This window comes from Protopterus annectens, chromosome 1.part2, assembly GCF_019279795.1.
Source record: "Protopterus annectens isolate FY-2018-M chromosome 1.part2, PAN1.0, whole genome shotgun sequence".
NCBI classification, from domain to species: Eukaryota; Metazoa; Chordata; order Ceratodontiformes; family Protopteridae; genus Protopterus; species Protopterus annectens.
Window position 1 is genome coordinate 1,150,362,031 of NC_056727.1, and position 14,275 is coordinate 1,150,376,305.

General features: G+C 40.5%; 1 protein-coding gene across 1 annotated transcript in view; it reads right to left on the reverse strand.

Annotated features, from left to right (window-relative positions):
* LOC122792433 (extracellular calcium-sensing receptor-like) overlaps positions 1-14,275 on the reverse strand; it is a 252,078-nt gene that overhangs the window by 91,296 nt on the left and 146,507 nt on the right. The window contains exon 3 of the mRNA XM_044060223.1: positions 12,440-12,667. Coding sequence (XP_043916158.1) covers positions 12,440-12,667 — 228 coding nt within the window. The remainder of the gene's footprint in view (positions 1-12,439; positions 12,668-14,275) is intronic.

Sequence of the window (14,275 nt, forward strand, 5' to 3'; positions counted from 1 at the left end):
TATCGATATTCATCAAAGATACCCACACCTCCAGGTTGGTGGCAAAGCATGAAGCATCAGAGACTATCCATGTGCAACTAACAGTGGGTAAAACTGCCTTCCAGTTTATAGCCTGCTACAGACCACCCTCCAAAACCCAGGAACCCCACTCGGCCTTCCTGAGAACACTGGAAAATATGAAGGTCTCTCCGAACACCATTATATTGGGTGACTTCAACTACCCAAACATAGATTGGGAGCATTACTCTAGCTCCAACACCATTGCCCAAAGGTTCCTAGAATTCATAAACTCAAATGCTATGGAACAACTTGTTACCACTCCCACAAGAGGGGAAAAAATACTGGACCTGATCATCACCAACATGGGTACTCTATGCTCCAGACCAGAAGTGTATCCCTCACTGGTAAGATCAGACCATAAACTGATCTCACTGGATATTCACATCCCGACCCCACCCCCTGCCCAGAAAACCACAGCGAAAAACTTCTCTAAAGTAAATTTCACACTCCTCAAAACCGAGGTGGAATCCTTCAAAGCCCCCGGGCCTGTGGAAAATACGGCCCAGACCGCAGAATCCTTTATGAATGCATTCTATGAACACCTTCAGGAATGCATGGATCATGCAATCCCAAATAAAACCAAGACCCAATCCTCCAAAGGCAGACGACCTGTCTGGTGGACCCCAGCCGTAAACAAACTATACAATAGAAGGAGGAAGCTACTACATGATAGAGCAAAATCCCAAAAAGGGAAGGCATCTCTGATCAGTATTAGCAAAAAACTAAGGGCACTCATAAAATCGTCAAAGGCCAGCTTCGAGAGAAAAATTGCACAGGACACTAAAGATAATCACAAGGCTTTCTTTAGTTATGTTAGGAACCTGGGTGGGAATTCACAGATATGCTCAGAATTAGTCCAAAATGACAAAAAATACACTGATCCCACAGACATTGCCAACATCCTAGCTGACAGGTTCAGTGCAAACTTCTCCCCCCCCTCCCCACCAAAAGGGAAAATATCTATCCCAGCAGAGTGCTGCTCAGGTGGGAGACGCCCTCTCCAAAGCAAAAAACACAGCATCAATGGGATCAGACGGTGTCCCAGGCTGCATCCTACATGAACTCCAAGAAGAGCTAAACCCAAACATAAAACTACTGTTCAATCTCAGCCTTACTACATGATATGTACCCAAAGAGTGGCGTACAGCAACAGTGGTCCCTCTCCACAAAGGTGGTGCCTCAATGGACCCTGGAAACTATCGCCCCATAAGCCTGACTAGCTTGGTCTGCAAAGCTATGGAAAGGATCATTATGGATCTCATAAATAAAGATATTGGGGACCTACAGACACTGGATCCTACCCAGTTTGGCTTTGTTAAGGGCAGATCCTGCCTCTTAAACCTGGTTGACTTCTTTGAAACAGTCACCAAGGCCATTGACGAAGGGAAGGTGGTCCACACAGCCTATCTGGACCTCGCAAAAGCCTTCGATACAATACCCCACTCGGGCATTATAGATAAGCTCACCAGCTTAAATATAAACCCCTATGTCACTAGATGGGTTGCAAACTGGCTCAAGGACAGAACCCACATGGTTAGAATTGCTGGAGCCATGTCAGACTCCAAACCAGTTACAAGTGGCGTCCCACAAGGCTCAGTCCTGGGACCTCTCTTGTTTGGTTTATATTTCTCGGAGGTACAGGCCAACACGGAAGGACTGTGGCTGACCAAGTTCGCAGATGACTGCAAACTGGGTGCCATAATTGACTCTCCAGCCGACACAAGCATCCTCCAAAAGGGCCTCATAGAAACAGACAACTGGTGCCAGAGCCATGGCCTCAAGCTAAATGCCAAAAAGTGTATAGTCATCCCCTTTGGCAAAAACAAAGTGCCCACAAATTACCACATAGGTGGTAATCCATTAAGTACAGAAGAAGTCATTAGGGACCTGGGGACCCAAGTTGATAGCAATCTCTCATTTGACAACCACGTGGCCAAAGTGGTTAGAAAAACATTTTATATAGCCCACCTAATCATGAAGGGATTCACATCTAGATTAGGGGAGGTCATCGTGCCTCTTTACTCATCCCGCATCAGGCCCATAATCGAGTACAATGCCCCTTTTGGGATGTACCTTACCAAACACCTGCAGCAACTGGAAAGACCCCAAAAGTACCTCACCAAGAGGATCAAAGGGCACAAACAGATGCCATATGCTGCCCGGTTAAAGAAACTCCAGCTCTACTCAGTGGCATACCGACTGCTCAGAGGTGACCTGTGCCTGACGTATAAGGCCATGTCCAACCCGGAATTAAGGGACATGCTGCACCTCAAAAAATCCAAATCCCATCGAGCTACACGCTCGAGAGACTTGAACCTCAGCACTGAAATAAATAGGACATGCTGGAGGGACAGATTCATCACCCAGAGGCTCCCTTCACTATGGAATAAAATCCCAGTCCAGGTTAGGCAGAGTCCCTCATTGACTCTCTTCAAGAGGAATCTTGATGAGTGGATGGGAGATCATAGGTTTACCCCGGGTATCACTTCTGTGTCACTGTTAGACAGAGGCACAGTATACTAACCTCGAAAAAGGGCATAGCAAAATTAATTTAAAATGGGTGGCGAAAGCCAAACATACTCTGGCTAGGCTTATAAATGCCCTAGGGCAGATAGCCTAGTATGAACCTATGAACCTATGAACCTATTATGTAGAACAGACAAGCCAATGGCCAAATATAAGGCCATTGGCATGAAAAGCCACATAATTTTTTTAAAAATAAATTTTTTATTTTTTTGGCTGATCTTGGCCATTTAAGCTAAGGGCAGTGGCGTGCAAATACAGGGGTGCCAAAAATAAAAAAAAAAGGGAAAAACTGCTATTTAACAGAAATATGCATTCTGTCATAATCAATAGCAGGCAAATGTAAACAAGACAAGGGATTACTGGTTGCCAAGGGGAAAGGGTGTGCTTGGGAATTGTAACTATGGACCTGCACACTGGGGTATGCAAATGAAGGGACCTATACTGAATCACAGATTTCTACCTAGTGGAAGCCTGCACCTAATCATGCAGGTACAGGAATAGGGATCTATGTAGGAAGGACAAGAGGATGGCTTCAGTAGGGGGTGTGCCATGCTTGGTGTAAACTTATTGGAGCCCTGCGGCCCATGTTTGCTCTTAGCTAAGCAGAGCTGAGGAAGGGGATGTGTCTCATATTGTTTAGCACTGTTTTCCTGCTTAAATGGGTGTGTGTGCCACACACCGGGTTTTAGACAAAAAAAACAAGAAAAACGAAATAGCAGCTCAGTTCACATCTGAGCACTGGGCATGTGCAGCGTGCCTTGGGTCTTAAACAGGAAGGCAATGGGAAGGGAAAACAGCAGTAGGAAGGCAAACAAAGAGAACTAGCATAGCTGGCAGGTGAAATGTATCAGAATCAGCCAATTACACAGGCAGCAGCCTAGCCCAGCACAATACTATAGCTATGCAAACCCCTTTCACTCTGTTTTTTCCCACAAACTCTACACCACCGGTGTACACATATGGGGAAATTTTACCTAACAAAACTAACAAAATGATAGGAGCTGCTGTCACTCTCATACACCGATATGTGCAAAAGGCTGAGGGTGGTGAGGATGTGAATGCTGATGACCATCTCACAGTGAGGAGGAGGAGAAGAGTGTACAGACCCATGGAAATCTACCAGGGCTTACATGAGATGGAGATAGTGGAGCACTATAGGATGGACAGGGACCTCCTACAGAAAATTGTTGAACTGTGCCGGCTCCCTCACACACAAAACCAACAGAGGGGAATCCATCCCAGTGGATACCAAGGTATGTGTAGACTTAAGAATACTAGCCACAGGTATCCTCCAAAGGGCAACTGGGGATATCATGGGAATCTCATAGGCATCAGCATCCAGGGTACTCCACCAGTTCCTGGATGCCATGTCAGCACATACCGGTGAGCACATATTTTTCCCCATCACCTGTGAGGTGTTGACCAGCAGTATGTGTCTCTTCCACCAAATAGCAGAATACCCTGAGGTAGTGGGTGCTATAGACTGCACGCACATACAGATCAAAGTACCACCCGGCAAGCGGGGTAGGGTCTACATAAACCACAAAGGCTTCCCCTCCATCAACTGCCAGGTCATGTGCGATGCCTAGGGCATTATCTTGAATGTGTGTGCTGGCAGCCCTGGAAGCTAACATGACTCCCACTTCTGGCATATGACACAGCTGTACCAGTCATTTGCCAGTGGGGACATCCCATATGGCCACCTAATGGAGGATGCTGGCTACACACTGGTGCCGTGGCTGATGATCCCCTCAGAAATGCACACACACCTGAGCAAGAACTCCATAATGAGGCACATGCACAAACCAGAATCATAATAGAGCATGTGTTTGGGATGCTCAAGTCAAGGTTCTGCTGCCTGAACATATCCGTTGGAGCCTTGCAGTACTCTCCAGCTACATGTACACAGATGTTCATAATATGTGCCATGCTACACAATATGATCCTGCGGAAACAGCTGCAGCAGGAACTGCACAGGGCAAGGCCACAAAGCCCCCCACCATTGCCAAGGCCAGCACAGGCACAGAGGGGCTGAGAGGAGGAACAACCTGAGCCTGCCCCAGTAGGCAGAAGGAGGCATGCCCAGTATGCCCTACCCTTGGCAAAGAGGCAACGCATAGCACATACACTGACACGGTAGGGACCTAGGGAATGACACCTCTCTCTGACTCAAATGTACAGTAAAAGGGATGCCAAACATGACACTACCTGTGCTTTACCATGTATAGGGAGTGTACTATGTTCATCTGACATAGTCAGCCCACCAGCACTGTCCTCAATACTGGCCCAGCCACAAGGTAAGTCACTCTTCCTATCAATTACTGAATGGAGTGGTATGTTCTGATAGTTGTATGTATGGTGTGGATGTGAGCTTGCAAGGGAATCGGGTGGCTGAATGGGATGGAAGCAGATACTGGACACCTATATGGACAGCATGAAATCTATAACAAATACTGCAGTCAACACACTAGGCAGTACTAGACAAGGTGACACATCCCACTGCAAGTACATGTGGTGGCCCAAATGTGTGTCCATAGGGCACACACATGCATGTCAGTGAGGCTCACATACCCACCACCAGCCTCAGCCAGCAGAACAGGTGTAGATGACCATAAAGAAAGGCTGGGCTAAGGCCTCCAATTGATGGCAATGGTGAGCAGCCCCCCCAGACCTACACAGACAGACTGCAACAGGTCTGGCAGTTGTATGTTAGTTCTGAAGGGTAAGAGGTCTGAAACTGAAATGTAGGTCAATAAAACCTAAGATCTGTACTCCACTGATATGCCTCCAGTCTGCATGATAGGTCAGAATACAAAATAATGTGGAAGCCAACAGAGAACCTGACATACCAGTACAGTCATAGCACAGTTTACAGTTGCCAGGTATGTCCCCCCCAACCTTATGTAGAAATGCAGTAACAGGTAAGTGTGAGGAGTAGCATCAGTGGAGCAGAGATTACCCGAACTGGCCCAATCTACAGGATAGATTGTGTACAGTATGCAGGGGTCTGTGTGTTAGGTTGTTGTGTGTTCAATATTGTCTGGAAGTGGTCAGCATGTAGGCATGGAGGGTTGTGTCCCAGTGGCCTATGGGCAGTACTGTGGATGACAGGGCCATGTTCTCACAACTGCAGTGCCAAACACAATGCATCTCAGCAATACCCATGTCAGCAGTCATCCATACTCACTGTCCAGATGTCAATATCTGTCACCGTCTGAGAGATGGACATGCCATGAATGTGGGACCATACATACACACAGTACACAGGTGGAAGTACCCTAGACAGGGTGCATAAAATTTAACTGTGAGCTGCACACAACATTGGAATTGTACAGACAGGTTAGCAGCACATTAGTTGTCTGGGTAGTATGGAGTACTGATGTAGTCTGGCCGATTACTGGCAAACCACAAAAGACACAGTTATGAAGTAATGAGTGACTGCCTATATCCCTGCACAAGACAGCATAAGGGGAATGTCCCAGGTATATCTGTGAGTCAGCTGTAAGCAGCTTCCATATCACACAAGCACTCAGCTCACCCCACCATCAGCCACAGGTGTAACACAGGTCATATCCTTGCTGTTGGGAATGAGTACAGTATGACCCCACTTCTGTTTGGAAATACCCACAGAATGCAGCATGCTGAAGAGCTGTCCTATGCAGGTGTGTCCTTAGATGTAAGCAGCACCCTGACTGCATCCAGACCAATGGATTAATATGGACAGGAACTATTGCCATTAACACCTTGCACCCTTACCCTGTCACCCCAGGGGAATCCACTGGCTCACAGCCTGGGAATATAGGAGTAACAGACTGCAGTGGCCTGCTACAGATGGCCTACATCACTACCAATGGCCTACAGTCCTCTGTCAAAGGCTTGTGCTTCACCTGTAGTGCCAATGTATGACATCTCATGAGATCACAACTAACAACCTAACACAGTCAACAGAACACAATTGCAAGGACATGTTGACAAATCCCAGTAGCATGCCTCCCATGTCTCACTGCATGAACTGTGGACCAATCCATAAATACTGCTGGGATGAAGGGTCATCTATAGGGATACTTCTCAAATATTGCTCGCATAATGTTAGGAAGATGATAGAATAACAGAGTGGGGGGTGTAGATGCATGGACGTCATGGAGTGTGTGAAGTTTGAAACTCTGATGTGTGCCCATACTACCTCTGCCTGCAAACCCAGTAAAGGGAGGCTCCAAACTGCTTGCAAACCACAATCTGAAGGGGAAATGACCAGATACATGAGCCCTGCCTCTGGGTAACCTGGGTGAATCTGTATAGATGAGAGGTATGGCCACAGTAGGATATGGCCATTCTGTTAAGTCAATATATATACAAGAAGGGGATCCTAATACATGCTTTTTACAAGCTGTCACGCCTCCGTTTTGTCAGATGCAAACATTTATTTGGTTACTAGCCGAATACATTTATGCACTGACACTGTTCCTATATGGAATCCGTTCAGCTTGCTGGATCACAAAATCACCTCATTTGCATGGTTTTCACCAGCAAATGAGGTGATTTGCATACTGAATGGAATTCCATGCAGGAACAGTATAGGGCCGCTCGTGCACATGAAAACAGCCCTATCCTGAATCGCAAGGCAGCTATATTGTGTTCAGGAGCTGCTACACTATTCTTGCATGGAATTTGGCTGTTCGTGAATCCAGCCCTATGTATTTTTTGTTTTATTGTTACTATTAAACATTTTCCTCTGATAATTATAAAGTATATGTTTGAGCTTTTAAAGGAAATTATCAGTTTTATACACTGAGTGTTTAACAATAAAGTAATGTTTTGGTCAGGCATACTAAAAATGTTTTTGTGAAATAACAAATTTAAATTAATAAATGTTAACAAAACTAAGATCAGCACTATCCATGGAATGAAAATCATTCCTAATCTGATGGATAAACCTAAGTCTATCAGATTATCACTCTTACCTTGTCAATCCAGAACATCTGAGCTCCATAAATTGAATTATCATATGGAGAATATTTGTAATAGGAATAAGCAATATTTATATTATTTTGAACAGATATAGTACTATTGTAGATTAGACAGAATTATAATACAATATAAATGTCTACTTATTGTATAAGCAATTAATATTTACATGAAAGATAGATGACAAGCAATTAAATCATAGTAAAGTAGGATGTATCATATATAAAACCTCAACAAAATATTATAGCACACAGTTGTTTAACATATTCACCCTTATTGATGAAGTCTTTCAAAACTTATTACTTAATATAAATACCATAGCAACCTGGGAGCATCTGTTTCTGTTAGTGTGTCTGTGTACTGCATACCAGAGGCTCACGATGCACCTGAAGCAAAACTTCACTTCACTGCAACTTCAAGCCTAAATTCCCTCCCTTTCAGAGAGGCAGCAGCCAGGAAAAGGTGAGCAAACATAAAAAAAAAAGAAAAACTCCAAATAAGTCACCACAACAAGAGATAACACATTCATCCAGCCTTCCCACCTCTCACTCAGCAGATGTATAAACAAACTATTCTCTGCCAAAATATCCCAAATCACAGTTTTATCCACCCCCTTCCCCTGGATCCAGGTTAAAACACCAAATGTCTCTTCCTAATACACAAGCATCAGTAAACCTCGATCACAAGCTGCAACCCACAGCTTCCCAGAGATGAAAATGGCAACATACAACAGCTGCCAGACACAGCTGCATCCACACACAACATATCAGGATTGATCAAACAGCACTCATAGCTGTGATACCTGCCATAACTGATATTAACTATATTTAGACAGAATAATGATGACATTTGTACTAAGAGCTTGTAACTATTATTTAACCAGGATATACATGACATTTCTAAATCATACTTTAACTGAAGAAGGTATTAATCTCCATGACAGCATTTTTTTTTCAAAACACTCTACTGTTACTGCTATTGTATATGATGTTAATTTGCTACATTTGAGTCTGAACTCTGATGAATGGTACCTTGTTGATTTAGTTAATTAATTACTTAAATTATTATAAGTAAAATCAATGAAAAATGAACAAGATAAGTATTCATTGAATTCATGTAGGGGAATAGAAACTTCTATGTTTATATTATTTGTTGCTTTGTTTGGTTTATATATAATGTAAATAGTAACCCATCTTGACATTCCTTTGTTTGTGAAGAATTACTGAACTCTTTTAACATTCTGAAGAAATGATTACTGTTTCTCAGTTGTTTAAGAAACCCTTCTATAAAAACAGATGACAAGTGATGTACCATATCAGTTGATACTTTGAGAGATGTAGTTGCAAGAGTTATTTTTTTGGGACAGCTATCTTGGAATCAGTTTTTTTTTTCTTTTTTCTAGCATCAGTCCAAGGATTTGTTTCTTTTATTCTTTTAAGAGTAGGGGCCATCCATTCCATTTCTTTTGGGATAGACACTATGTTGTTGTTTTTGATGAATATAGTAGCTGTGTCTATATTATATATTCAAAGTTTCAAAACTTCGAATCCCATATGTTCGACAACATATGATCAAAGTTTGAAACTTCAAATATATAATAAAACATCAAACAAAAAAATAAAACTTACCTTAACGCTCCGAGCAGGGGAACAAGCCCCCCTGCACCCCCCACACCCCTCCTATTTATATATAGCAACTCTGAGATCGCACTTCAGTGCAGAAAAGGGAAATTCTCCCATTCTACACCATACGACGCCATTACATTCAACCTTCAAACTTTTCAAAGTTCGATCATATGGTGATCATATGACATTCAAACTTTGAAAAGTTCGTTCATGTAATAGGAACCCTAGTAGCTTCTTTTAAGTCATTAAAGGTTCTCATCTCATTGGCAAAAAGTATTTTTATCTTGGCTGGAAAGGCCAGCAGTGCTTTAATGTTGTTTTGTTTCAAGAGTTTTATTACTGGCCAGACTTTTTCCTTTGTTCTAGTATTCCGGTAGAATAATCATTGTCAAATCTTATCAGGCTTTGACTGTATTTTGGCAAAAAGTATTTTTATCTTGGCTGGAAAGGCCAGCTGTGCTTTAATGTTGTTTTGTTTCAACAGTTTTATTATTGGCCAGACTTTTTTCCTTTGTTCTAGTATTCCGGTAGAATAATCATTGCCAAATCTTATCAGGCTTTGATTGTATTTTAAGGGTGATTTTCTCCAAGCAGATTTTAATATTAGTTCCTTGTCCAGAAATGAAAGAAATTTTATAACTATGGATATAGGTGGAGTATTTGTTGAGTTAGAAGCAGGTTTCCTCAGTGCTCTATGTGCCCTTTCAATTTCAAATGAAAGTCCCTATTTCAAGTTTAAAAGTTCAGGAATCCAGGTTGTTAAGAATGAAATAATGTCTTCTCCTTCAGTGTTTTCAGACAGACCAAAGATCCTTATGTTGTTTCTTATTCCCTGTTTTCTAAGTCATCCATTTTGTTAAGCAGCCATGTATTCTGCTTAAGCAGAAATTTTTTTTGGAATTCTTCCTCTTTGAATCTCCCTTCAATGTCATTTAGAGAAGTCTCTATATTTGCTATTTTTGTATAGTGTTGCTGTAATAGTTCCTTAAGAATATCAGTCTGTTTTTGAGAATTTAATTTGAGGTTTTCTAAGTCATTTTTAAAGCCACCCATCTTCAAAGATAGTTCCTGTAAAGTAGATGTCATCAATTGCAGTTCTTTTTTTAAAGCAGCATCTGGATGAGAATTCCTTGAATTGTTCATATTCAGTGACTCAATATATCTCCAAGTTACTTGACGGGAAAATTTTTGTATATCTCCACCAAAATTTATATTTATGTAGTTTAGTAGTTTATCTATAGATTTCTGATGTTTTAAACTTGAAAATAATAAAATGTTCCTATTTTATTATACCGAGTTTATGGAGCTCTCAAAATTCACTGCTCTTAGTTGGCCATCTAGGTTCTGCCAACACTTGTAGTCTTCAGGAAGGCCTATTGCTTACTAACAAGTGGTGCCAATGCCATGGTCTTAAACTCAGTGTTAAAAGATGCATAATTGTACCCTTTGGGAAGTCAACATCCCGGCTAATTATCATGTTGATAATTCACCCCTAAGGGTCGATCCAATGGTCAGGGATCTGGGGATGCACATAGACAGTAGCTTTATCTTAGACCACCACATGGCTACAGTGGTGAGAAAATCCTTTTTTATTTTGAACAACTTATAAGTAAGGGCATGGCATCTAGGTCCAAAGAGGTCATTAGCTCACTGAACTCAGCCATTATCAGGCCAGTCATAGAGTAACAATGCTCCCTTCGGTATGTACCTGACCAGACATATGCAGCAACTATTGTGATCTCAGAAGTTCCTTACAAAAAAGAATATACCAAGTGTAACAAACCTGCCTTATGCAGAGCACCTTAAAGCTCTTTCCCTTGACTCAGTATCCTATATATTGCTGACGGATGATCTATGCCTGGCTTACATGGCATGTGCAAAACCCACATTTATGAATCTCTTGCATATTCTTAAGTCAAAGAATACCAGAAATACAAGGTCTAAGGACCTGAATTTTGTCTATGACTTAGAAAGAACATGATGAAGAGACAGATATGTGTCTCAGAGACTGCCTCTCCCATGGAACAGGCTTCACATCCAGTTAAAGCTGAGATTGTCTATTACCCAGTTTGCACAACCTAGACCAGTCGATGGGGAAGAGGAAACTTACACTGGGCCTGGCACCCTCGTCTCTTGTGTACAAAGGTAGCTTATAAATACCTAGCCCTTAATATCCTACTTGGATTCAGGACATCATTATTCTTTTGCGAAAATGTTGACTAGACTTAGACAAGCCCCCCTAGGTTATTAGCCTAGTAATAATGTGGAAATCTATGAATCTATGAAACATATAAGGGCTAGATCAAACAGGAGTCAATGCAGTCTATATAATCAAGAAAGAAATAGTTAGGGAAACATATTTAACCATGTCCATAAAACAGAATATCTTATTGCATTAGTGGACACAATATGCTCAGTAAGGTTGGTAATTGTGAAAAGGCCCTTGCAAAATCCATGAGTATAAGCTCCAGAATGCATAAGAAACTTTGAAGAGCAAAATATGGCATCCATCTGACAAAATGCCTAGAAGATAAGTCAAAGAAGATATACTTAAAATAAACAGAGGTAATTTCACATTGTGTTTTTGTACTTAGTTTGCATGAGAAAAAAATAGAAACATCATTTTATCCATTTATGATGACAAAGTTTTGCCTATAATTAGGGTAATATGACTTACTGGGTATAGAATCAACCTGGAGCATTTATGTAATAGCAGTTAGTACAAATATTAATACATGTGAACTAAAAATAAGTCACATTTGGGGCAGATGCATTAAATAGTGTCTTAGAGAAAAGAAACCTGATACAATGGCATGTTATTAAATACGCCATCAATAAAATGTTTAATAGCTGTAGATGCATTTTTGTTAATGATAAATGTAATCTGATAATGAGGAGATAGTTTAATAATGAGTTGGGCCATTTATTTTTGAGTACAACAGCATGTTTTGGTATGTAAATGGCATAGGGTTATCTCCTAATACCTTATGTCATAGAAGAAAGCTACTGCATTTTGTTTTTATATATCACTGAAAATAAAAAACATTTAGACTAAAGTATTTTCTGACAATCTTTACTCATAGTAACATTGTTAAAAATATAGGTTGCCAGCCACAATACCATAAAAGTATAGAAGAAATAAGATTATATATACGTGTTGCATAGGCAGCAATCTAAGCCATGATGCCACTTACATACAGCTACTTATAAAAACATCTTTACTGTGCTAACATATTTTAGATTCAGAAAAGAAAAATGCTAACCTCTTTATGTTCACCACTCCACTTGATATTGCTTACATTTACAATAATTTGATGACCCACAGGATAATTTGCATCAAACAAGCCTACAACTTTATATGACCCAACACCATTCTGTGACACTTGTAAGTTTAATATATCAACTAAAGATGGGGGGTCACCATTTGCATCAAAATAAACCTCTTCACCAGATACAATTCTGAAACGAATGTTTCTGACAGCCTTTAATATCTAAAAAAGAGAGAAACAGTAAATCATTTTATGAAACCAGATAGTTAGAACTTTTTATCAAATTGTCACCTCATCCTATAAAATCATATGCCTTTGACAATAAATTTTTCCTTAAACATACTCACACATGGTACTGAAAGATGTTTTCTTGGCTGTTTGATTGTAAAACAGTAATGAATTCAAATATAGTATATCAGGAAAATTCTGAAAGATGCATTTTCAGATAGCAGTGCAGTAATTCATTTTATACACAAAGAACAATATTATATCATAGTTCATTGATAATATTTTGGTGACATAAAATTGAAAGGAAAATAATGTCAATAAAAGGAGGTTATGCTGAGGATATATATATTAGAGGAAATGTAATATTACCCAAAATGTTAAATGCAGTTTGCTGATATCATAGTCGTATATTACATAAATGTTAATACAAATGTTGGCACATTTTAACACAGTAGAAAACTGCCATACAGAATTGGTCATGTGTATCTTCAACATGCTAGTTATCATTAGGAAAATAAGGAAGTTGTATATTAGAAGGTTACTGCTTCATATCCTAGATTGCAAGTTTTTTGGCTACTGGCAGCATTGCTCATCCAACCTTCCTGCCTCCCTTTGGAATTTTATGATTTCCCCCATCTTCCCAGTAGAATTGAGATGGTGAGATGAAGTCTCAGCTTTTAGTAGACCACCATTTATGGCTGCTCCGTGTTTTGCTTTCTTTGCCCTAACTTTCCCCTGGCTTCCTGTGCTCTAATACAAAGCATGCAACACTGGCATTACTATGATAGATACATACTCTACTTATTTTACCATCTGGAAAACCTGTTGCCATGCAGGCTCATCAAGAAACATGCCTAATATTAGCTTTTGGTGTTATGGACCTCATTATACTGATCAAGTGCCGGAAAATATACTGTACTTTGGAGGCACTATACATGACAAATGTTATCCTTATCATTTTTGTGTCATACTGAGTGGGTGGTGTTAGGAGTTATCTCCTCTAATATTCATCCCATGGACTGAGGGGTACATCATGGCTCAATCTTGGCACCTTTGCTATTCACACTATATATGCCTCCCGTTAGGGAGATTATATCAGGGAGATGTATTTCTCATTAATATTATGTTAATAACATTCTGCTATATCTCTGTGACTCTGTATCAGATTTTATTGTATTGAAGACTGTTGGTGTCTTTCAGTGAATGAGTAAGATTTGGCTCAGCTAATCCTTACTAAGGACAGCTGATGTTGGATCGTGCCACTGTTCATCTGTCACATACTTCTCAGCTCTTCCATCCCCACGCCACATGCTAAGCAAGAGGGAGCAGATTGGAACTGGTTCCCAGGCTCACTGTCTGAACTAGATTCTTTTTTTCTTAATAATAAACAGTTTTATTGTTCTTATAGAGATAAAGCAATGTCAGAACATATGTACAAAGTTCCTTTCCCAATAACAACCAATTTAAATATTGTCACTGATACATTCATTTTGTGGTGTAAATAATATTGATATTATGATCAATGACTTAATTTTTCTAACCAGAATTATCATGCCTTGCTGGGGCACAATTCTAGTCCATACTTCAACTATAGATCAATAC